Raw genomic sequence first — 26,341 nt, 5'->3', positions numbered from 1 at the left:
CAGAGACAACTTATTTTAATTCATTAAATGTTTCACCTTTTTTGCCACTTCTAATATCATATCAAGAAAAGAAGTTGCATTAAAAGTACGCTCAGGGACGGAATTTCTAAAAATCTCGTTTGTCGTATTTTCTATGTCCTATCACTATCTATCATATCAACAAAATAAGAATCTCAATAAAACCTCACAATAAAAGTTTCTACGAAAAGAACACTTTCCATTTTAATATAATTTATAAAATCTAATTTTATTTATAGAATATTATATAAATTTAATATGTTATATATATCATAAAATTATAAAAAATTACACAAATATTAATCTTTATAAAATATAACACTAAATAATAAATAATGATATAATTTAAAATTTAAACTTCTTGATACGAAGAACATGTATAAGAAATTACAAGAAACGAGTAATTAAATAAAATTCAAAACTTTATTTTATAATAATTACTTTATATTTTTGTATCAATTTTAATTATATGTTTTATAGATTTATTAAAAAATAAAAAGACTAAGAAATAATAAAAGTAATAAATAAATAGTAAAAAATAAATGTATATATGAACTCGGGTTCTTGTTCAAGTATCTTAATTCTAATAAAAAACATGTGACTGGACAAGAACTCTTATCCCACAATATAAGTTCTTATAAAAACCCGAAAATAAACCTCAACAAGAACTTCAATTGTAGATGCTCTGATGCATATATAAGAGCATTCTGGTGGCGGAACCTATAATAACCTCATTTTTCATAATTTTTCACAAGTTAAATAAATATACACATATTAATAATGATATATGATATAAAAATAATATATGTATATATATAATCTAATATAAAATGTCATTTCACACCAAGTCCACGATAAGAAACAATGTTTTTTTTGGAAGGGTGTTAAGACTGGCTAGACTAATCCCGACATATTGTAACTGCAATAAATCAGTCATGATAAACTCAGCGACCACAATTATTGTGTACACCTGAAATCGAACTATGGACAAATGAGATATTTCACCACATCCTCAGGGCCTCGAACCAACACAACACACCCCTCATGGTTGTAAGAATCAACGTTCTTATACAATAATTAAAAGGATGTGAGATTCTTATAAGAACTTTTTTCAATGATAGTTTCGCGTACGAATCTATACGTTTTGCTTATAAAAAACCCGCTATTAAAGATAATCATATGGTTTACCAAACTCAGCTTTTTTAAACGAGCTGAAAAATAAGTATTTGATATTTTATGGTTGTCAAACATAATCTATTTGATCGTATTTATTTAAAAACAAAAGAAATTAAATTTTATCAACAACTTGGAATGATTTAAATATATTCTATAGAACAAGTCTAGTCTTGCATATATTAAGAAGTAAAATGATAGGGAGAAAAATGCAAGTAGAAGTCTTGGGCTTTCAAAGTCAATACCAAGTCAATACTACACACATAATATATAGAGGGTCAAGTTTGGAGAAAATTTGTAAAAAATGAAAAACTAGGTAGCGTCCTGTTAACAGTTTATCTGGACGGTATGCATATGTACATGCAGGTAATTTATAAATAATTTGTCTGGTAAGCATATGTGCATAACATGCACACATGTATAAAAACCAAGAGTCAACTTCAGTTACTCATATGCACATGTGCATAGCATCTAAATGAATTGTTATTAATTAATTAGATAATTATTGTTATTTATTGAATAATAATTAACGTAGTCATACTTATCTTTTTCTCTCTCTTCTTCTCTCGTGTTTCCATTTCGATATACAATAATAATTTTTTATTAGGGGATTCACAAGTGGTATGTTTATATTTGGTTTATATTCACAAGTTATATCAGATTTCGTACGTTTAAAATATGTTCACAAACTATAATGTATTTTTGAATTTTTTTACAACCTGTTCAATTATGTGCATATACGCATATATTATGGAGAGAGAGGAGACGAGAGATAAGAGAAAAGATTAGGAGAGATGAGAGACAGGGATAGATTCTTAATTTATATAAGATATTTTTTGTGATTTAAATTAAATCTTACGGATCTCGCAAATTAACAACTTCTTAAAAGAATATCAGAGAAACAAGGGTATTTATGTCTTTTAACAGATTTGTATTTTAGGAGTAGCCATTTTCTGTAAATATCTCATAAAATGTCATGTTTAAGATGGTTATTTTAGGAATAAGATCTTCCTTAAAAATCCCATACCTGGTTGTCATAACCATCTTCATTGTAACAGTTTTGTTTCTCATATAAAACCAAACCAATTATTTTTGTTTTTCACATAAAACCAAATAAACTATTTTGGTTTCACATATGAAACAATAACATATTTTGTTAACCTCGTTTCATACCAATGTTGTTTCACTTATTGAACATATTATATTTTTATAAGCAATTCATAATAACATTTCATATGTGAAACCACCGAACGAGTTTATGAATCTTCTGGAAGCACCCCTGGGTGGTATTTGTCGCCATTGTTTGTGAGTCCACCACAAACTATGTATGAATCTGCCGTCATTTATGAAACCATCAGACGGGTTTATGAATCCTCCAGACGTACCACTGGGTGGTATTGTCTCGTCGTTTACGAATCCACCACAACCTTTTATGAATCCACCATCGTTAATGAAAGAAACGGACGAGTTTATGAAGTCGCTGCCATCAGGTTGAGTGGTATTGCCACTATCGTTGGACTTTTTAGTCGTCGGAAAAATAAGTTCCACCTTTATTTTATGATCGATTAAATTTATTGAATGATGAATAGTTATTACAATATAAAATGTTAATGTTATAAATAATTAATATAAGATAATAATCCAAAATATGACTGCTAATAATAAATAATTAATAATTCAGAAATTAATAATTAAATACTACTCAAATAATAAATAATAAATAATTAAATATTACTTTTTCAAAATTAAAAGAAAAATGGTCTCAGTGAGATATTTAATTCATATTTTTTATGCTAAAATTGTGAAAAAGTAGGTTTCATGTTCATGGGCTCATTGACTACTGGTATTGGTTTCTTCTCTATTTAAAAATGATTTTTTACAATTTTTCGAATAATAAAGTATTTTGATATTAAAAAAAAAAAAAAAAAAAAAAAATTGTCAAAATTGAAGAAATAAATTCTGAAAGAATTTGATCCCGGTCTCTTTCTTGCTTCTCTCTCTCTTTCCATCTCTCTTCCTAGCGAGAGGGAGTATATAATCTTGGTTTCCATTTTCACCTTCTTGTTCATATTGTTCATACCTCTGTCCCTCTTGACTCCAAGCAAACGGTTTAGGAAAAAATCTCGACCCAAATTTGACGAATTTTCTGTAAAAGTTGATACCAACGTTGATAAACCCCAATATCCTTCTCTATCTGTCATTCAATAATCGATAGATCTGCCATTTTCCCATTTGGGTTTTCCGAGAAATACCCAGGTAAAGAAACCCAACTCGTATCTTTTATATGCATACCATTTCGTTGAGAAATTCCAATTGTACAGTATTTTTTGTTAGGATTCGATCAATTTTTTGGTTTTTGCTTCATCTGGTACGTTTATTTGCCTGCTAATTTTAGTGTGTGGCATTTTCCTTGAGCTGTCTTGTGTGGTTTCTGCTCCGTTCACTTTGAATTCGATGTCAAACGAGTGATTATGGGGAAATAATATGGGTTTTGGAGTTTTCAACTTGTTAACTACGTTGAATAAACAGCAAGTGCTATGAGAAGGATTGTGTTAGGTTTTAAATTTGCAATGAAACGGATGCAGTTTTGCATTTGAGAAGTACTAGGGTTGACATTTAGAAAAATAAACAGTTCGAGCTCTGTTTATGGAACTCATGGGGTAGTGCATCATTTCTACTTATTCATGGAACTGCGTTCTTAATGGAGTTGTTCAACTACAAAGAATTTGTTCTGATCTGATTAGTTGTGTGTTGTCTGTCGGAATATCTTTGCAAGGTCTGATATGCAGCTGTATTGTAAACTTACAAGTTGACTTTTATAAGAATGAGTTTCAGAGGAATCTTGAAACCTTTTTTCATGGTATTCATTGATTGTGTTAACTCATAAGTTGAGTACACATGATATTGCCTTTTGGAAAGCTCAATTTGGTTTCACAATTAGAAACTGCGTAATCTTCATAAGTGGCTCTTTCTTTTCTGAAGTATGTATTTGTTTAAGAAATTGATTGTATTACCATTGTGGTAATCATGGTTGTGAAGAGTGGTACTCATAGAAAAACGGTAACCTAGTGCAATCAAGGCTCCTTGCCTTTTGGAGGGTTTGGGGTGCGTCTTTTTCACATGGTTTTTTCCTTGTGTATTTGCAAAGAGCTTGCTTTCGTTACTAGAACTTGTGAACTTCCAATGACAACTGGGTAACCTTGTTGGTTGCTCTAACTTTCTTTCAATCATGGAGATTACCATAAGATTTAATTTTGAAATTATGAGAAATGAGATTTATTTTCCTTATGCTTATTATTGGAACAAAATGGTTTGCTTATTTGCACAAATAATATATGTTGCCATTCACGCTTTTCCAAACCTACACAGAAGATGTAGTTTATTTTATTTGTTAAACCCCAAATTTGATAGTTGCCTACTCTCTCTTATGAGATGTTGTCCAGAGGTTTCAAGGACTATCTCTTTGCAACTAGCAATAATTAAGTCATGATGAGATGTAAATTGTAGGGTACGAGCCAAACACATTTAAAGTTCATTTTATTTGCTAAAGGGCAAACACGATGCAACAAGACTCCTCGGCTTTACATGGGATAAGGAGGTGAGTCTTTGTACACATAATCTTTCCTTGCATTTTGTAAAGCGACTATTTTTGTGACTAGTCTTGTATGTGATCCTAGCCAAGCATGAGCTTGCTTGGTCATAGGTTCATGTCTTGTCAAGCCTAAACTCGAGGTTGGACTTGTTTCACCTAAGGCTTGAGCCTTTGCTCATTTCTTATGGGCAGGGCACATATAAGCTTGAGTCTCATATAAATCAAAAGTTAAATCCTTCAAATAAAACTAGTTCTTATGGACACGTATGTGCTTCAGCCTTGCATACAATTGAAAGTTAAATCTTTCAAATAAAATTGCAAATTACTAGAGGCTAAATAAAATATTATTTACCATATGGATCACATAAGTTTGGTGAGCTCACTCCAATAGGATTGTCGAGTTGTCATGGCTAAGCTATATTAGTCTTGAGCCAACCAATCTTTTTGATGAACTAACTATCTAGCCCTCACAAACCGGTTCTTCTCCCTCTACACCAATATCAATAACTCAACCCAATGACCTTGGTCACAAAGGAGTAACTGTTAAGCCCAACATGTTGGATTTGATTATTGGCAAACCTCTGATGAACACTTAGACTATTTGGATACTAAATGTTATGTACCCGACCAAACAACTGAAGGATTGAAGTGATGAAAGACAAGTTTAAACATGAAGCTGATATAATGGGAAGTTATCGAGTGTTGACCCACTAAAGGATCAACAACTACAACCGGACAAAGTAGTCGTTCAACATCTGTAGAATCTCAGTGGCACTAAGAACTAATGAAGTAGTTCAGTGGAAATATATAACCATTGAAGTTTTGCCCTTGGGATGATAAGTGTAAAAAAGAAGTTACCACTAAAGCTAAACACTACAGAACATATTGCCAAGATTAGACCACAAAAACTCAATGGACATTTTTGAAGCTAAAGCTGAACAAAGTAAAGCTGACGCCTAGAAGATGTCACAAAGTTTTGATGAAGGTGAACCTTTGTAAACTTGGGGCTAAGCATTACTTTGACAAAAAATAACCTTCAAGAACAACCAAGCATGGGAAACAACTAAGTGGATGAAGACTCCTTCAGATAGATTCAAGGTTTGAAGCCAAGAAAACTAATGACGACCAAGTTTGTCTGTGTACAACTTGGCTTTTGATGATAAGTGTATGTAAATTATGAACTGAGGTAACCACTGAAGAAGTAAAGCTATGATATAATCATCCATCTGAAGTTCAACAAATATTAAATATCGGCTCAGAAGATGGTGAACCCCTAATAACTGAGATTGATGAAGCAAGTTGCCACCAAAGCCAATGCCATGTTCACTATCCAGCAACTGAGCAAGTCTTGCCTTACTCATTTAATGCAAAAGGAGTATCAAAAGGTGGACCCATGTGAAGTTGCGGACAAGGACACAAAGTCAACCCAATAGTACATTAAAGCAAGCATGCCATTAAAGCAACATTTAATGCAACATGGTTTGCATTAAATGTATTTTGGCTTGCACTTAATTTATCATGGGCACACGTGTCTCATCAAGAAGAAATTACTTTAGCGGGTTCACAAAAGGGTAGCAGTAAAGATCAACAAATGACGATCTTTTGGGTAGACAAACCATCTCGCATGGCTATCCTCCTCCATCACTCAAAGTATAAATATAAGTGAAGACTTTCAAGGAGGAAGAGAGAATGAACAAGTGCTTTCACTAGAGAACATTCATCTAGTTCAAGCTTAATGTGAACCCAAGTGTTCATTCCTCCAAGAAGTCTCAGATCACATACATACTTTGTGTTGAGTCTTATGCTTTGAGTGAGTGAGATATCTTGTAATATGTCATTGTACGAAGGTGTCTTGTTTAGGCTTAAGTCACTAGATTTATAGTCTATGTTCCATAGGGGTGCTTAGAAAAACTGCCAGACCACGAAAATCAATCAAACCAAACAATACCAGACCATATTTCGCAGTTTAGGTGGTTTGGCGGTCAAGTTTGGTTTGGGAAAAAGCCAAACGGTGTGGTTTAGTTTGGTCTGCGGTTTGAGGTACCGGGTTGGCATTTTACTCTGTCAAATCTGACAACCTATATATAATATCATATATATTTTTATATATCAAATCTTTATACATAATTAAGTAATTATTCATGCAGAGAAAGTATTCAAATTACAAACCTTAAGTTATATATTATTCGACTTCTCTCGACTCTTATCTCTTTCTTGTTTTGTGTCTTCTCATTCTCTTGTTCTCCTCAACTCTCATTGTTTGTCTTTTCATTTTTATTATCTGACTTGTGTCAACTCTCATCACTTTTTGTTGAACTATGGACGCAAATATTACTTTTTTGTTGAATTACTCATAGCAATATGGATAGCTTTTTTTTGAGAGCATCATATTTATACATATGTAGTTCTATTATACATATTTTTATTTCATTGGCCATTATAATCTCAAACCGCCTAAAATGGTCAAACTAGACCGCCATTTGGTGGTCTGGTGTGACACACCAGGTCACTTCATGCCAAACTGCACGGTTCGAAAACTTCCAAACCACTCTTATGGTTTGGTTTGTCGTTTGAGGGTTTAGACTACCTAGACAGACTGTGAACACCCCTAATGGTTCCGCATAAGACTTCATTCTTTGTAATAAGCTTATAAATAATAAATTTATCTTAAACTTTGAAAAAGATTTGTATTCAAGCTATATTCTACAAATGCTTGTGATATTGTCAAGCTCCTTAGGACCCAACAATCATTTTACCATTTTTTCAAGGTTGTCCCCTTCCATATATAGATAGAAGTACAAAAATAACAAAAGAGCTTGTAAGGACATACCATGATCATGATGGATTGAAACTTTGACTAGTAATTTGGATTAACTACGTAAAGGTTAAAATTGTAGCTATATGATGAGTGTATATACTCTTTGAGGTCTTCCCTTTGTCTGAATGAAAACATTAAACTGTGCTTTTACTTCTGCACAAAGGAACAAAAATTTGTGAATATATTAGAATGGTTTTCTATTAAACTCTAGGTTAAACCCATCAACAACAGTGACATTGCATGAGGGTGCATGGGTATGGAATTCACAGAAGAAATGAGGGTGAAGCACCAGAATGTAAAAGACATTTAGCAGGCTACACGACGGTTGGAGCAGAGGGTTTCAAGAACTTTTAAGTTGAATATACCCTATAGCATTCTTAAAAGTCAACCTTTGGAGCAGAGAATGCAACCTTAATGGCTCAAAGTCAATCCCTTAAAATATCTTTTAATTGATTTCCTATACAATTCCTATAATTATGTGATTTGGTTCCATAACACCACTTTGTGTGAACCAAATTTCAACTGTGTTAAGTTATTCCATACCATAGATAGAAGAAGCGGAAAGAAATCAGCCCGACTTCTGCTTTGCATGGTTGGAGATTGTTCTGGAATCTTTATCATTGGCATCTGACATGGTGCATATTTTAATGTTTATCAAGGATTTGTGATTACATAAACCGGATATCTTAGATGTAATATACGCAAAGCCATATAGTTTCAATTTCTTAACCACATGGAGCCACTTGTTGCCTTAGATTTCAACGGGCCCTGACAATATTAAGTCAAATTGTTGATGATAATATTCACAAGCTGCTTAAAGTAACTCATAAACACCTTTCTACAAGCATATCAGTTTCCATTAAAGCTGTGATCTTAGATTTTGCATGCAACTTACTATTTTGTTTAGCAGGACAAAAGAAAGAGTAAGGTTCCATTTATTTATACCATTTTTTCGCATTTTCTTTGCGCGTTCCCATCTTTGTTTCACGTTATATCAATTAATGGGACCTACAATCACAATAAATGGGACTGGAAAAATGGAAATGTTAAATAACAAAAACAAATAGAACACCAACAGCCAAGTGGCTGGATGTGTTACTTGAAGAGCCTCACATAGTATTCTATTTTAGCCCATTATATGCATATGACTCTTGCATATTGTTAAAATATGATTTAAGGATTTCAGTTAATAAATCTGACACCAGATATTAGCCATACAACCTGATTAATGCAGCCTATACCATGGAGAGGCTTTGTTGTCTGCCACAAGATCAAGGTTAACTCACTTGGAGAACCACCCTACATAGCACCCATGACAAACAAATACATCTGTGTTGTGGATATGGTTGGTAGCTTTTAGTCTACACAATTGGTTTTTGCTAAAACAACTTATTGGTCATTAGTTGATTGTTTCCTCTGCATTTTTCATGCCGGCTGAGAATACATGACAGATCTACTTGATGATTGTTAGGTGTGGCCACTTACACATGAGATGAGGGTTTGAAATTGATCTGCTCTCAATGGATCTTGAGAATAAATTTGGATAAAATGCCATTTTCAGCCAGTAACGATGGAAAAAATATCTTTTACAATTAAATGTGGTCTTCTAGAGGACTTGAAAATCTCGATGCAATGTCTTCTGATAGGAGCCTGATGAATAAGAACAACACGATTGGTATCCAGACACTAGCTTCTGATTCTTCAACTGGGTAATAGTATAGAAATATATTCTTATCCTTGTTATCGACCTTTTGAAGGAATCCTAATGTGAATCACCATTCTGTCTACAGGCATGATCCTCAAACAGGTCCTTTTTCCAAGGAAGATGACAATACTGAATATTCTTCGGATGAACAGGTATGCTACTAGAACTTACCTTTTTGTATTGAGGATAAATGTGATTCAAACATCTTTAATGTTATTTTCATAGGGACGCCATGCACGTGCTAAAGCTCAAAAGGAGGAAATCCAGTTTCTTCGAGAAAAAATTGTCTTTGCAAGTGTCAAGGTATGAATAGTCCTGCTTGTTTGCCTTAGTATTTTTTTTATTTGGCATCACGTGTATATATGGATCCTCTGTACCAATACTTGAATTTGGTGATATCAGGAACGGCAATTATTGAACGAAAAATATACATTGGAAAAGAAATTTGCTGAACTACGATTGGTTTGTCCTATTTCCTTTAAATCTAATGAGCTTATCTTTCGGCTTGTGTTCTTTATGTTTATTTTTTGTTGGAAAATGCGCGCTCTCTCTCTCTTCCAAAAAATTTGCAAGTTCTTGGCATGGCACATAACTCAATAAAAGTTTTTGACCAATGATCTAATGCCTAAAACATCCTTCAAACATATAATATTGAGAAAGCTTGTGGACCAAAATCAACCTCATCACTATTTTGTAATTGTTTCAAATGGACAAATAGGTAAATTTGCAAAGGATTCTTCCCAAAAAAGGAAACATTGCATTTTTCTTGGACAAGACAAAATAGAAAATGGTGCATTTTTTTGCAACAAATAGATTACCTCATATGATCCTAGACCCCACCTCGGGTGGGATATACTGTCCTCATTTGGTTTGGTTTTGGATAACTTTGTATAATATAGAATCTTTTGATCACGTGACAGGCTCTAGATGAGAAGCAAAATGAAGCCATTGAGTCTGCAGCAAACGAATTGGCTCGTAGAAAAGGTGTTCTTGATGAAAATCTAAAATTAGCCCATGAGTTGAAGGTAAGTCATGGGTCATGTGCCTACCATTTGCCTTTTGTAACCTTTAGGTTGTCTGCCTTAAGATTAAGCATCTTTGGTGTGAACGAAGTTTCATATGTTTGCCCCAGCAAGTTGATTTGACATTTGCTTCTTTTACGGTATATATATAAATAGTAGGACTGTAGGAGCATGTTGTATAATTTTCTCTGACATTTCATTGTTTCTATGCCTTAAGAATTATACACTACATTAGAAGTTGCAAAATTGTCGGATTTCGTAAGAGAGGTCAAAGAATAGTTGCTTTGAGTGACCCTTGTTCTTCTTATTTTCTCTCTCTCAAAGATAAGCATTTCGGCCATTTATCTTTATTCAAACAAAAATATGAATGTGGGGTATGAATATGATGTGGTACATTCAAATTTGATTAGTTTCATATAGATATGGGTTGACTTATGAAAGTGAAATGCTAGAGGAAGATCTGTAGAAAATCGAGGAACACATAAGTAGGAATGTTCGTTATACGAATCAAACAAGACAGGTGGCGGGTGTGAGACAGTCTCTTTGCAACATTTTTGTAGATTGGTTTGGAGGAATCTTAATATTGTTTGTTTGGTTGCTAGATAAGTGGTTTGAAGGCTTCCCCAATCACTGGTAGTAAGTTTGTGTTGTTAAACCACAAGGGTGGTGCCTGATTGGTTTGAGCTTGGCTCTAAAGGTCAAAAGTACCAGGAGGTCTCAGGTTCAAATCCAAGGAGGGGTAAAAATCCCCTTGTGGCCACGGAGGTTCAAATGCGGTGACTCCGGGCTATCTGCAAAGCAGGTGGTCGCCCTGGGATTAGTCTCGGCTCGCATAGCGGGTTGAATATCCAGGTTAATCAAAAAAAAAGTTTGTGTTGACGCACTGCACCTTGACCTTGGGGTCTGTCCTAATGGTTGAGGGACATGCTTGTAGGAGGGAGTCCCACCTTAGGTTGTATTTATGGTTTTCTTAATGAACTAGGGAACTTTGCCGGAGGTTCCACCCTCCTTCTGAAATCAAACAAGAAGAAAGAGAAATCCATTAGTGCCTTCATGGTATGGTGTAATGTTTTTAACTTTGATATTATATCAACTATATATTAGCAATATATATGTATGTAATTATGAAGTCTGAGTTGATAATGATTTTGTCGGGCTACAAGTGACACTTCATGTGTTGGTGTTTGTATCAAATTGGACCCTTGGCAAAGGTAAGTTAGGTCTGTGTCCATGAAGAACAGTAGCTTATTTGAGATATCTGATTCGAGCAAAAGAAAAAAATTCCAATAATTGTCTTAACTCTTAACTCTTAAACCTCGGAAACTGATTAACTACTTGAGCAGATAAAAGTTAAAAGAGTGTTGGAAAAGTAGATTACAGGAAAAAAAATGATCTGTTTTTTTTTAATTAACGTTGGTGTGAAATAGCTTTCATAGTCTCTGTGGTTCAGCGATTTTCAGATTAATGCTTAAACTAAAGTACTTGGTATGACGAGTTCACACACGTAAATTCTTTAGATGACAGATAACACAGGGACTCACAAGCTAAGCTGATTGTCCAATCAAATCTAGCAGGCAATATGCAGGGAGAGGAATCACATGTGCTAATTTTTTAGCCTAGTTTCTGATTTAGGAGTGTGAGACGAGTTGTAATTCTTCTTTTAAGCCTAGAAATAAATTCTTTTCGAGAACGTGTGCACTCTTTAGCTCTGTTAGGATTTCTTCTTGTTAAATAGTAGATATTATGCCTTGTCCAATTTTCTTGTCTACTTACAGTAATGGATGTTTTAACCATTAGATATGCCCACATCACATCTTCCACCTCTTTTGATGGTGATGCATGTCTAAATATATATCTTAAGCACATTTCATATATTTTGTGGATACCATCAATCATCAGTCGAAGTTCAAGATAACTAAGAAGGGTGGCCTATTTGAAGTCTTGATCTATCATTTTCTATAGCTTTGTTTCATATTAATTACTATTTGCTTATTATATTGTGTCCTTTTTGATACATTTTAATGTCCCAGGTTACTGAGGATGAGAGGTATATCTTTATGTCATCCTTGGTGGGACTATTGGTCGAATATGGCATTTTGCCTCAGTTTACAAATGCCGCAGCTCTTTCTGATAGCGTAAAGGTATGAAATGTGCAACTTTACGTGCGGGTAGTTATATTAAAATAGTTAAACACGAGTCTTGTGGTTTTTGGTTCTAGAAACTTATCCTGTTTTGGCATTTACATTGGGTAATATTTCATCATCATCATTAAATGGATCATGCTTAAGCCCGTTTGTTTCTAATCCATTCCTTCTCCCCGATGATGTGTCCTACACTTAAAGTCTTGCATGTCTGAACGAAAGATTGACAGCTGTGCTAACGAAATAGTTGTTTACTCTACCAAAGGGCCTTTGGCCTAGCGGTATCGTAGCCCTTGGCCTTCTAGGAGGTCAGGGGTTCAAACCTCACCATAGGTGAGGAGGGTGTGTGAGTTTATTTGTTGCATTTGCCATATATAAATATTATATACTTCAAAAAAAAATAGTTGTTTACTCCCACCGTCTCATGAAATTGCAACACTTTACCTTTTGTGGCATCCCATGAGAAGTGCTAACATTTCCTTCTTTGGAGAGATTCCAAAATAAAATTTGCCCATCTGTCTATTATGTGTATTATCATCATCACAAATAAATGATGGTTTTGATTTGGTCCAAAAAAGATGCATTTATTTGTTTTTATTGGAGGTTATTTTAGATATTATTCAGTCAAACATTTTACTTGAGCTATGTGCCAAGCCAAATGGTGCAATTATCATGGGAGAAGAGTATTTATTCACGAGTTCATCAACCAAACTGAAAGGGAATATGTTAATCTTTAAGCTTGGCGTAAATATGTCCTTAAGCATAGACTATGTTTTTTCATCCTCTTATGTCTAATTGACATCTACTATTTTCCCTCTAGTGGAAAGTACAACTGAGTCGACTAACCTATGCCTTGACCGAGGCCCAAACTATCATATGTATATTTGGAGTAAGATAATATTTAATATTATCTATTACTATATTTGGAATTCAATAAGGAGCTACTTATGAATAGTAGGTTCCAATTTGAAAATTTTCAAACTAGGTAACACCCAAGGCTAGGCTCCATGATTCGGAAGGAGGGAGAGTTCAAGGATGACATAACACATTGCATAGAAACCAGGTGGTTAAAGCGGAGAGCTGCCACCAGAGTTCGTTGAGACAAAAAAGTTCCAGCAAAACCGAAGGGCCAATGAGAAAGACACTTGAGAGGAAGTTGGAAGTTGCAGAAACGAGGATGCTCAGGTGGACCTGTGGTTGTACCATGTTGGACAGGTACCTAGGAGACAAAATACGGCACTCGGGGGGATAGAGAGTAAGACACAATCATGGAGGATAGTCAGGCCTAGGAGACGTGGAAGGAGCAGTTGAGGATGACCATGGCGGCCTTAGACCTTTCCGAGGAAGTGGCCTTTGATAAGAGCTCTTGAGGACACAATATCAGGTAGCATGGGCGGGAGGAGGGGAGGTTGGAGAAGATTGAGAGTCAGACAAAGGGAGGGGTAAAGCGGTGGCGGACTGACAGTTAGGTTACTAGGGTCTTGTGTCAGATAGAAGGTTGTTTTAGTGTTTCTTACTTTTCATGTTTACTATCATATCTACTTGTGTGATCTTTGTCTTGAACACTGGTCTTAGCTTTTCTTCGTGCCCTAGTAATTGCCAGTACTGCATTTAGTGTTTCCTTCTTTGTTTTAGTCTATTTTTCTCACATTTGTCCTTGCTACCTTTTCTGTTACTGTGTGTGTTGCTTGTTTGCACACATCTCACTGCCTGTAGCTTGCTCTCTTGTTTCTTTTACTTTTTGTTTTGCAAGCTGGGGGTCTTCAAGAGAACAACTCTCTACCCCTTGGGATAGAGGAAAGGTCTGCCTACATCCTAGCCATAGACCCTACCTCTGTGTGAAATTTAATGGGTTTGTTTGGTTTGATGAAGTTTTAAGTCGATGTACTTAAAAGATATACTATTCATGGTTTAAATTTTAAAGAAACAAGGGTTTTAGACCTTATTTGCCTAAAATCGAAGTTCTTGTTCTTTACTGTTCTTTTATCAATAAATGGGGGCTCAAGTTGAACACTGCTTGGAAATAACCCACACTCTGTACTACTTCTAAATTTGTGGTTATTTTAAAAGATATAACATGAACAAGAAAAATAAGGGCATCCTCCCCATCTACAGTTGTCTGAGCTGTGATTCTCCCTTGACTGTTTCTTGGATAGCATATTTTTTTTATATATAAAATTCATACTTAGAGATCGGAGTATTCTGTAAGTTGCATTTACCTAAAAAAGATTTCATGTTTGGAACGTGGATTACACGTCTTTTGACTATTTATATCTTGGTTTTAAAAAGCGCGATGCGATCCGATGCGTTAAGGGTCCCGGAAGCCGATGCGTGATGCGTGATGCTGATGCGCTCGCATCACGCACGTGATGCGCCCGGTATTCAAAAAATATTTATAAATTAATTCTACATATCAATTTCTACCTTAAAAATACTTACCTATCAAAATACTTCATTTATAACATAAAGTAGTTAAAAAAGTGGCATTAGAATAGAGTTCGAGTATCGATCTGCTGTCGACCTGGTAATCGAGTTCGAGTATCGACCTGGTAATCGAGTTCGAGAATCGAGACTCACGCTTTCTGCTTCTTTGCTGGTTCTACTTCTTCGTTGTCTTAAGTCTTAACGTTCTACTTCTTTGCGTCGGCTTCTATTAGGTCGATAACGTAACATAACAGGCTAAGTCTTAACGTTCTATTTCGATAACATAAGAAGCCCAACTAATAGGCCCAACTAAATACTGCAAAAAAGCCCAAAAAATGCAACATATACATGATGCGCTGATGCTCGACTGATGCACGCATTGAGTGATGCGTAGGTGATGCGATCGCATCATGGAATCGCATCGCATCAGTCCCTTTGATGCGCTTTCTTCATCGCATCGCATCGCATCACGCATCAGTTCGCATAATGCGCGCATTTTTAAACCCAGAAATTTTATATTTTGAAATATTTTCATTTCGGTCCACTGAACATGCATGTATTTGATACTGTGCATTTTCCTTTGAAAAGACTACTATTATTTTGTTTTAGAAGTGGTTAGTGTAGAAACCATCCATTAGACATTTGACATAGATGTTATGCCATAGGTTCATTTGAGAAGTGATAAACATTTGAGAAGCAGGGAAGTGATCGTAGCCCTTAATCTGGTCCATTTGCGGCTTTGACTGTGAAGCTGCGGATAATTCCTCGCATGGTATATGGAAGATAGAGGGGTAGTTTCGTAACTTTTACAAATAGGCGGCAAAACAAGTGCATATGTTAACCCGTGTGATTAACATATGAACTATTTAAGTGATTCACATATGAACTAATTAACTGATTCACATATGACTCGTGTGATTCACATATGAACTAATTAATTGATTCACATATGAACTAATTGACTGATTCACATATGAACTATGGGTTCACATATGCACTTGTTTGCCGTAGAAGTTACGAAACTACCCCTCTATTTTTCGCTTGACCAGTCAAAGCCGCAAATCTTCATCAGTCAAAGCTGCAATTCTTGACCAACCTTGACCTGGCCATCTCCTGCTTACCCCGCTGGTGGGGAATTCCTTATGAAGGGCTAGGATCACTTCTATATTTCTCAAATACTTACCACTTCTCAAATGGACTCCCCCAGATGTTATTGTGTATTTGTGCTAATAATATTAATTACTTTTTTCACCCCAACAGTATGTTTCAGCTGTGCCTACTTGTCTTATTCAGATGCCATTTTGGTTATTAGTTTATTACTTATATTTGAAAAACAACTTAATTTGGAGGACTTCTCACTGTAAGTCAAAAGTGGATAATTGAATTGGTTTTGGAGGAAACATGTCATCACTTGGATATGAATAAGACATCATGGCAAATTAGAAAGTTTACTAAAAAAATTTAACCAAACAGATGCCCGTGCTTACCTTGTGATGTTCAACCTTCATGCTACACTTCCCTATGAGCCTGCAATCTGCAAGGTCCGCTTGTGGGAAGAACTTGTGTTCCCTTTTTGTCTCTCCTATTATATGGTATAATGTCAACTGATAATATGGTTTTCCTAACACACGTGGTATCTGTATCATGGTTCGAAACTAGTAAGAGAATGAGATGTTACTACTAGGGTTAGAGGTGGAGAATATGTAAAAATGGTCTGAAAGAAAATTTAATTCACATGGTTGTGCTAATATGTATTGAGCCCACACTAGATAACATTCTAAACTATATTATGCTACAAGATGACAATCCTATAGGTCTCCTTTGTACCAAGGCAAAGACTTCTCTCGCTCTTTTGTTCTCTTTTCTAATATATGTTTTGCTAAAAGCCCACCAAGAGGGTGAACCTTTGCCTCATGTTCTTTGACACACTCTTGGTTGTCTTTTATTTACCCGGCATTGCATAAGTTAGGGTTTCAAACTTTTGTGCAAGAACGGCAGATTGCAGTTCATTGAAATACTAGCTTATTGAAATTTCCCATCCTTGGAATCTTGTGAAATTCTTCTCGCTATGAAAAATGACAGTGTATGAGTGCATTTTGGTCTACAAGTGCAGACTAATCAAGAGATGATATCCTTATGACTCCGACTCATTTAAGAGCCTGATTTTCTTGAAGAACTTTATGACTTATGTATCCGTAATGTTTTTTTTTAGTAGACATGCATGTGATGGTTTCTTAGTACTTTAACCAAATTCGTATCACCCAAATTCTTAGATCAAATGTTTTGTTTCTTGCAGCACTTGCATGACCAAATGCAGCAGAAGATTAGAGAATCTCAAGTAAGATCACTACCTTATAGTTCATAACATATATTTTCCCCCTGCCCATAACTTCGTTTCACCTCTGATTTGGTTACTTAAACATAACTTCTAAATCATGTAGACATAGATGTTTTTTCTTTTCTTTTAGCAACAAGAAGTTTCTACTGCGATTCTCCTTTTGTACTTTAGTGTAATTCGTTTTTTCTCGACATTGGAATTAATTACAAAGTTCTTATTGAAGCTAAAAGGTAGATTTTATAATATTTTCTCCCATCTCATGTAAAGTACAACACTTCCCACGTTGCCATGCCTAAAGGGAATTTGCAACATTTCCTTTTTTTGGCAAGTTTTCAATATAGAATTATCTATTTGCCAGTTGTCAATAAGCCACCTTATTGCTGTTAAGTGATGGTCCAAAGATCCCTTTATGTTGTCACTATTGGAGGACATTCAAGACATCTGACATATATAGTCAAACACTTGTACAAAACTATGTTCATGGTCAAATATAATACTTTTCCTATTCTGCCTTTTACTTTTGTACTCTTTTGGCATGTTTAGTCATGATTATATTTCAACTTGTACTATCATCTCCTTCCATCTTGTAACAAATTCCCCTTAAAATTACTTTATAGCAATAAGTTGCAATCATTTTTTAGTTTTTTTGGTTGAAATGTATCTGATGTACATTCATCATTTTAATAGTAGATTTAAAGGTTGCATATGATTTTATACTCTTCATCAAATGATTAAGAGGTTCCAGCACTTCGAGAAGCCCCGTTTCCCCTACTCCCCTCACACCTATTTAACAGACTACTCAATGCTACTTTCCCCTTTTACCCCTTTGTAAACTCACAATTCCTATACCGTCCATGCGCCTCTTATTTTCTGCTATTACATCATTGTTATAACTATTACCAACTCTACCTTTACTCCTAGCATATGTACTTGATAACAGCTTCCAGGGTATAACCATCTCTGGATATAAAATTATACTTGTGTGCTTATTGTGTTGGTAGTTATTTGTACTCTCTTTTATTGCAGGGCCAGCAGCGGTATTCACCTTCACCCTATGACAATTCTATAGGTGGAAGGCATTTGGAACCCATTTATGATGTTTCTAGATACACACCTGAAAGCGACCCTAGAGGAAGGAATAGTCTGATGCTCAATGGTCAGATGAATACATCACTAGATAATGATATTCGGCCGGTTTCCAGGCTGCATAGGTTGGCATCATCATTCTCAAGATGTATCCTTAGTTTCTGCTTTTGATTATTGCATCCATTTGTTGCTTTAGTTATCAATAAACTTCTATGCCATATAAACAGTCTATAAATAATAGGAAATCCTCAACTCTCAACTGTGGTCATGACAAATTTAAACCTGCCCCACACAAAGAAAACAAAAAGAAAAGAAAAAAAGAAAAGAAAAGCACATGCACAAAAAGAAAAAGGAAAACTTGAGCTCCAATAGAAATTGACAAAATGTCTATAGTTATGGTTACAAACTTTTCTCATTCCACCTTTCCTACTGTAAAAACAAATGAAACTTAAAAAGCCTACCTTTCAAGTATCGTAAATAACTTTAATAATGTCACAATGGGGAGACCTTGTGCACCAAAATCATTACTGTAAACTATTTGTAACAATGACGGTGAGCAACGGAGTAATTTTTGCTTGACAAATTTCCCAAGGGATTGTTGCTGTTGGTATATGTCCCAAAATAAAGTTTTTTGCAACTTCATGGTACCGGGCGAGTAAACTCCATTCATACACAACTAACAACTTTATATGCCTCAGTTTGCTTTAATACTTCATTGTTTGCTTTATTGATTTTCACTTTCTTGGTATCATCATTCTGATCCTGCATAGAATTGGAACTTCTGTTTATGTAGTTGGGTGTTCTTTCTTGCAAGTTCCAACGATAGTTCTCCAGATCTTGACTTAGTATTCATTATCCACTTCCAAATAGTTACCTGGATTTTCTTTCTTTTTTATTTTTCAGTCAGAACGCTCCTGTTTATGCCTCTAATAGGGTGGACAATAGATTCGAAGAGACGCCTGATAACAATTACTTTCAACCGCCTCCAATGCATGATGGGGGTGATTCTTATGCTTTAGAAGGTAACATACATAATTTTTTTATTTGATGTAGAATAGTAATAGGTAATTTGATGTAATTATTACAAGCGGGGAGCTAATATTATATTTTCCAATAGAAGATGGCCCAGGAATAGAAAGCTTCCAAATAATTGGAGATGCCAAACCAGGAGGTAAACTTTTAGGCTGTGGATTTCCAGTGCGTGGGACCTCATTATGCATGTTTCAGGTACCAAGCTTCTAGATGCAAACTTTCAGCTAAATTATTTCAGTATTACTCTGAACTATGAAGAGATTGATACATCATTATTTGTTTGCGTCTGTGTTAGTGGGTTCGTCACCTTCAGGATGGCACTAGGGAGTACATTGAGGGTAAGTTTCTAAAAACTCCTCTATGCCATTGACTTCAATTACCTGCAGCACCCACTTGTGTATGCCGGTAAAATATTTTGATTACTAATTGATTCCTGAAGTTCCCAAAGATTAAAGTAATGCTTCAATTGATTGACACCACATCATAGGGAAAAAAGGAGGGAAGTTCTAAGTTCTTTAGTAGACTGCAAAATCTTAAGTTGGAGATAGTGGTGAACCCATATGTATTGATGTCTATGCCATTAATTGTCTATTTTCTTAAAAGATGTGGGAAACCACACCCAACTGGCCATTGGGTGAAATTTCTACTGCCCGACCATCAACAACTTCTGGTAGTTAAATCTGTTAGTACTCAAGTGTGGGATTAACTCAGAATCTTTAGGTTATCCAGAATAAGTTTCAAAACCACTTGACGAACCCAGTTGGGCCACACCTAATGTCTCTGTTTGTTGTTTGTGATAATATGTCGCATATGGGATGCATCAAATGGAAATTATTGTATTTATAAGGGGATGATCGGGGTAATTTTTTTACATCAATAATTAAAGGAATTTTCCTAAGAGAATATAATGAAGTCTCTCCTAATCTGACTTCTGGGAGCCTCTTGAAATGCCTTAGCTTTCTTGAAAATTTTGTTGGGCTTGATAGTTTGGTGGTTCTTGATCCACATTTTTCCCATGACACAGGAGCCACAAATCCGGAATATGTAGTTACAGCTGATGACGTCGATAAACTTATTGCTGTTGAGTGCATACCAATGGACGACCAAGGTCGTCAGGTATTACATGATCATCCTCTATTATATACATCGTTTACAGGGGTTGTTAATCTTTTGTGTGCATTGTATTGCATAATGCTAATTGTGTATGCATTTTTTGTTTCTTTTTTCTGATTCAGCATGGACAGGTGAAATTTTCGGTGTCATTATGTGGTGTACCTATATGTGAAAATTATCACAATTAGTGTATAAGTAATTCAATATCCGATTTTTTATTCCTTAAGAGATAAGTTGAAACTTCTAATTTCTTGGTGGTATAATATACCAGAGTGTTAAGAGATATCTCGTATGTATATGTGTTAGAGAATCATCAATTATTATTATTATTATTATTGTTAACATTCTTATCATTATTATTAAATGATTATTTTCATTATTATTATTGTTATTATCAAACTAATGGAGATAAAAAACAATTACCAGACGGATATTATTGAAATGCAAACATCATCTCATAGAACAATTACTATTGGATACTCTGCATATTTGCATCCTTATTGATGTTGGAACACACTTGGCAGCATTACTTATCTTGAAACTTTGTTCTTGTCAGGGGGAAATAGTCCGACTTTTTGCCAATGAGCAGAACAAAATAACGTGTGGTAAGTTTATTGGGTTAACAACTTCAAATTTATAGATTAATTTGACTGTTGAAATTTCGTACTTCCTACAAGTGATTAATAATTCTGTTGAAAAGTGGAATTTCCTGTTTTCCCTTCCTTATGTTTTGAAATATGAAAACCTGCAGATCCAGAAATGCAACAGGAAATAGACAAATATATGGCGGCTGGTCAAGCATCATTTGGTGTTTTGCTGCTGGTGCGCTTTCTTGCACCTTATACTTGACACTTCATTTCTAAACAACCAAATCCATTTTGAAGACATTTCCTGCCAACAAGAGTGTTACTTTCAATACTTTTGTCAACTTGAGTGTTCTTTTTGCATTTTGGCAAGTACGTTGGTTGTTTAGGAATGAAGTTTCAAGTATTATGATTCTAAATGCTAATCCATCCGTTCTTTTATCTGACATATAAGTTTGTATTGAATGCTTTGGTTTGAGTAAAGTATAAACATTTGTATCTATCTATAAAGAAGTAATAGAATTGGAAAAGCTTTATTTATCCCCTGTATTAATAGATGATACATATTTATAGGACTAAATCAGAATAATATTTTTTAAATGCTAGAATAAAAACTAATCCCACAACTAATCTTTTGTGATTTGATTTGCATCAAGAATTTGAAGTTAAAAAGTACTATATTCTGTTTGGGAAAAAATTTGTCCTTGTAGAAATGAATTTAAATGAAAATGGCCAATTTGCCCTTAAATGTTTTTGTTAGAATTATGGTTCATTAACTCAAATATGCTGTAAAACATTAGTTTTTGGCCCAAAAATAGGATGCCATTAAGAAAATGATTGAGCAAGATAAGATGGATGGATCTAGTTCATCCTCCCCATACGATTTTCTGTTTGTTTTATAAAAGTGAAAGTATTTATGAAGAAATTTGTAAACTAATAACATGCACTTGATACTAGAGCGATGATCTTAGTGTTTATGGAACAAGTTCCTTTAAGTTAGCGTTTTGGTTAATTACCTGCAACATCTGATGCTGTCATTTTGGCAGATGGATTCTTCTGAGAACTGGGAGCAAACAACTCTCTCTTTGGGAAGATTGAGCTACCAAATAAAGGTCAATCGGACGCAAGATGTATTCATCCATGAGAAATATTCCAATGATGTATCGGTACGTAAAATAAAATATCCATTTGTGACATAGTCATGAAGATGCTTAAGCTAATTGGACGGTCAACTCGTTTACTCCCCCAATTTCTCATGAAAATTGCAACGTTTGATTTAATACATAGTTTAAGAATGTATTTAACTTTTGAGTGATTGACTTTCTAAGCATATTTGACTTTTACTTCAAACAAACCATTTTATTTAAGCGATTTTGGACAGATAGTGTCGAGTATGATTGATTTTCTGGCCTTCACATTTTCACAACTTGTCCGAATACACACACTGTTTTAAGCAATAGTGTTTCTTTTGCATTTCCACAAGAATCACAAGTTTGCAATGGAAAACCAAATATAATGGTTTAAAATGTCATTCTCTTTTTGCCTATTAGTTAAATGTCTTAAATACCCTTTAGCAATGACAAAAACTCAGGAAGCCTTATTTTTTGTAAGGGTAATATGCATCAAAATGCAACAAAGTTTGGTTTAGTTCCCTTCCTTCGCCGTTTTATTTCGAGGAAGCGCTCAAGTCGAGACTCTTATATGTCAATAGAGAAAGCAGATTCAGAAAGAAAGCGAGTCATATATTGATGTGCTCATTTCAAAATTTCTGCCCACAAGCACCCAACCTTCTTTTTGCTCTAGTAAAAAGTATTTTCCTATTTTGTACCCATTTTGACCGACAACGTGCTAATCTTGTAACATTCGATGACGTGGATACCCGTTTACAAAAGTGTTACGAATAAGTTGGACAAACTTCGATGCATTTTGTTGCATTTTGCCCTTTTTCTAACTGTGACAGTATGTGCGTAGGTCATTCTAACTTTGAAAGCTTCCAAAAATTTGGAGATTGTTGCAATTTTCATGGAAAAGATGGAATAAGTAGATTGTTTCTGATTTTGATAGTCGTCATTTCTCTCATAATGATGTCGCAGATCAAAATCCCTGCGGGACTTACCACACAGTTTGTGTTGACATGCGCGGATGGTTCTTCACATCCTTTCAATACATTCCATGATGTTCGGTAAGACATTGGTTTCTCATTCTTGTTTACTTGGTATTTAACTTTCTTACTCCAAAGCAAAAAGGTACGCATTGACTTTTCAGGTCAAACAAACTACTACTCGTATTCAAAATTGATTTTAATTTATTTTAGTGTTCAAGGGAAGTTTGAAACCTACATTAATCTTTATGATAACCGTTACAAGCATCAAATTGTTTATCGTTTGTAACAAATATATAACAAAATTGGAATTTGAAAAGTAGCTTGTTTGACCTCAATAGTCAAAATGTACCATTTTTCACTTCAACTTTAAGAATGGCCTTGCTATATTCAACCACATGTTGGCAGCTTCGGTTTTACTCTTTATGTACCAATCTTTTTCTTGTCAACACAAAATCAAGCATTGTTTCCTTTTGTAGAATGCGCGACACTTTGGTGCTCACCATGAGAATGTTCCAAAGCAAGGTATCTTCCATTTCGTGTTGTTCTTGAGCTCTTGCCTGTTTTTATTTTTGACAAATTTAGGGGGTGCATGGTCGGAAAATCATTAATGATGTCTGGTTTGATGCAACGGAATGGGTCATTACATGAATCATTCCTTTGACAAAGGGGGGGGGGGGATGAAACTCATTCCCATTTCCATTCTCCAATATTTCCATTCTTTGGAACGAACCAAGTCCCCCCTTAATTGCTCTGTATCAACCTTCCAAAAAAGGAAAGTTATTTAACACGCTTTCTCTCCCTTTTTCTCGAATAGGCGTTGGATGACAGAAGGAAGTCGAAAGCATGAAGCTTATATTCTTCAATATAGATACAAGTGTTATATACTCATTCTTTGTAGAAATGAAGTAAAGAACAATAAGACTACTTTAGAAGGTTTTGTTGTTTAGATTGGAATCGATGAGTGAGAGTGAGAACATGGGTGTGTTTGTTTACATGCATCTTTATTTGTAGTAGATTTTGGCTTTCTGTGAAAAGTCAACGGGCTGGTAAAACTCATTCAGTATAAAAGGCTTTTACGACCCATATATTATGTCTAAAAAAAAGTCGAAATGATGTGAGCAAATGGAACATGGGTACTTCTCTCTTGTTGATATGGTGATCATAAAGAAGACAAAAAGCTAATCATTTAAACAATCATTTTCATACCCTTTTATTGCAAAATAATAAACCTTTTATATCTATACATAAAATAGCCACAATTAACCACAAGGGTGATACCTAATTGGTTTGAGCTTGATTCCAAAGATCAAAAGTATCAGGAGGTTTTATGTTCAAATCTAAGGAGGAATAAAAATCCCCTTGTGGGCATAAAAGTTTAAATGCGGTGACTCGGTCTATCTGCAAAGCAGGTGGTCGTTCTGGGATTAGTCGGCTTACATAGCGGGTTGATTATCCAGGTTAATAATATTAAAAAAAAATAGCCACAATTTTTGTTGATGTTTTTGCGAGCTCTTACAAAGTTTAATTTCAAATGTTATATTTTATATCTTTATAATTTTTTATTATATTTTATTTCCTTTTTTCTATTTTTTTATTTCATTTTATACACTTATTAAATTAATATATATATATATATATATATATATATATATAAATATGTTTTTTTTTAAATTGCACTATTAAAAAGTCTTGTTATCAAAACTATGGTTTGTTGGGAAATTTTCAAAATTATATTAAAATCTTATTTACTTTAGGTCGAGTCTTTAAGAAAAGAGAAAAGTTCATTTTGGTGGTTTCATCTGTCTTGTGTAGAAGAAAGAGTGAAATCTATATGGATATATAAATGGAAGTATATATATAAGTTTAATATATTAAAAATGGTGGGGGCTCCACGAGGGTGTGTTAAGCACGTGGGCGCAATGTGATGCTTTGTTGATGCACTTTGCACTTATTAAAAATGACTATTTTTTATATAACAGATTATCATAAGAGTCTCTTGTTATAGAATTACACTTTTCAGGCTTCTTGAAATCCTTGATCCCAGGGCGACCACCTGTTTATCCAACCCGCAATGCGACCCGATTAATCCTAGGACGACCACCTGTTTTGCAGATAGCGCAGAGTCACCGCATTTGAACCTCCGTAGCCACAAGGGGATTTTTATTTCTCCTTGGTTCTTAAGTTACTACCATAGTGGAAGGGTTTTATAAGTTAGCGTAAAAGGCAAGAAATAACAACCTATTTTTATAAATTTTTTTATTATAATATTGTATTTTTAGTTTTTCTTATTACAACAATATACTTTCAAATATTTTTTATTAAGACATTGTACATTAGAAAATCTACCTATTATAGGTAATCTTTTGATATAAATTTACTCATTATACCAAGTTTCTATGTCACTCCATTGTCCATGCAGACTATCCATATATAATATATTGTTGACGTGACATTACATTGTACTTTCAAAAAAATTAATGTAACATATTATTTACTAAATTTTTTAGATTAATTAAACAAATCTAAGTTATTCATTAATATAACAATATTTAATTTACATATAATTTAATAAGAGTGAATTTTGTTTGAAAGTACACTTTAAAGAGAGTGATGAAAAACATTTGGTTGAGATATGAATAATTTGGGGGGGGGGGGGGTTGAAGGGGGAAAATGTTAAAAAATTTGGAAGAGGTTTTTTATTAATATCACGTAATCAAAATGACATGTCATCTATGTCACATCGTTTAAGCCATATAAGCATAAAAAAACGAAGGTTAACTGGTTTAAAATGCAACAAGTTACCCATTACTATATTGGGTAGATTTTTTAAAGTACAATGTCTTAATAAAAAATAATTTAAAATTACATTGTTGTAATAAGAAAAAATGAATGTATAATGATATAATAAAAAATCACAAAAGTAAGTTGCTATTTCATGTATTTAACCTGTAAGTTATCAACATACATAGAGTTTTTATTTTGATTATTTTGTCATATGTTATTTTATTAATTTTTATATATACATTTGACTAGATAGAGGAGTTCTATAGAATTTTTAGAGTATTCATCAATTCTTATAAGAATCCACTCTTTTATAGGTTTGTTTGTTACATCATTTTCATCTTGTCAAATTAAGAACTTATATAAAATTCATAACGACAGTTATTAAAAGGACCAATTTTGTGGATTTC

General features: G+C 34.3%; 1 protein-coding gene across 8 annotated transcripts; it reads left to right on the top strand.

Moving 5' to 3' along the window:
* Positions 1–3,226: 3,226 nt before the first annotated feature.
* LOC112520533 lies at positions 3,227–24,232 on the top strand. Of its 8 annotated transcripts, none has more exons than XM_025128991.1 (20): positions 3,227–3,447; positions 4,699–8,946; positions 9,073–9,310; positions 9,392–9,458; positions 9,532–9,609; positions 9,709–9,768; positions 10,227–10,331; positions 12,359–12,469; positions 17,190–17,231; positions 18,258–18,442; positions 19,221–19,339; positions 19,435–19,544; positions 19,645–19,687; positions 20,374–20,465; positions 21,019–21,067; positions 21,214–21,284; positions 22,093–22,212; positions 23,140–23,228; positions 23,627–23,672; positions 23,965–24,232. In XM_025128991.1, exons 3-20 carry the CDS (start codon positions 9,198–9,200, stop codon positions 23,995–23,997), a joined length of 1,533 nt encoding a protein of 510 aa, XP_024984759.1. In that variant the 5' UTR covers positions 3,227–3,447; positions 4,699–8,946; positions 9,073–9,197; the 3' UTR covers positions 23,998–24,232. The 8 variants fall into 8 exon arrangements, with proteins under 8 accessions (XP_024984759.1, XP_024984757.1, XP_024984762.1 ...); XM_025128989.1 differs by having other exon boundaries at positions 3,227–4,789; positions 8,814–8,946; XM_025128994.1 differs by lacking the exon at positions 4,699–8,946 and having other exon boundaries at positions 9,248–9,310.
* The last annotated feature ends 2,109 nt before the right edge of the window (positions 24,233–26,341 follow it).

Source organism: Cynara cardunculus, assembly GCF_001531365.2.
Source record: "Cynara cardunculus var. scolymus isolate 2C chromosome LG 10, CcrdV1, whole genome shotgun sequence".
NCBI classification, from domain to species: domain Eukaryota; kingdom Viridiplantae; phylum Streptophyta; class Magnoliopsida; order Asterales; family Asteraceae; genus Cynara; species Cynara cardunculus.
This window is presented reverse-complemented; position numbering and strand designations above follow the sequence as displayed.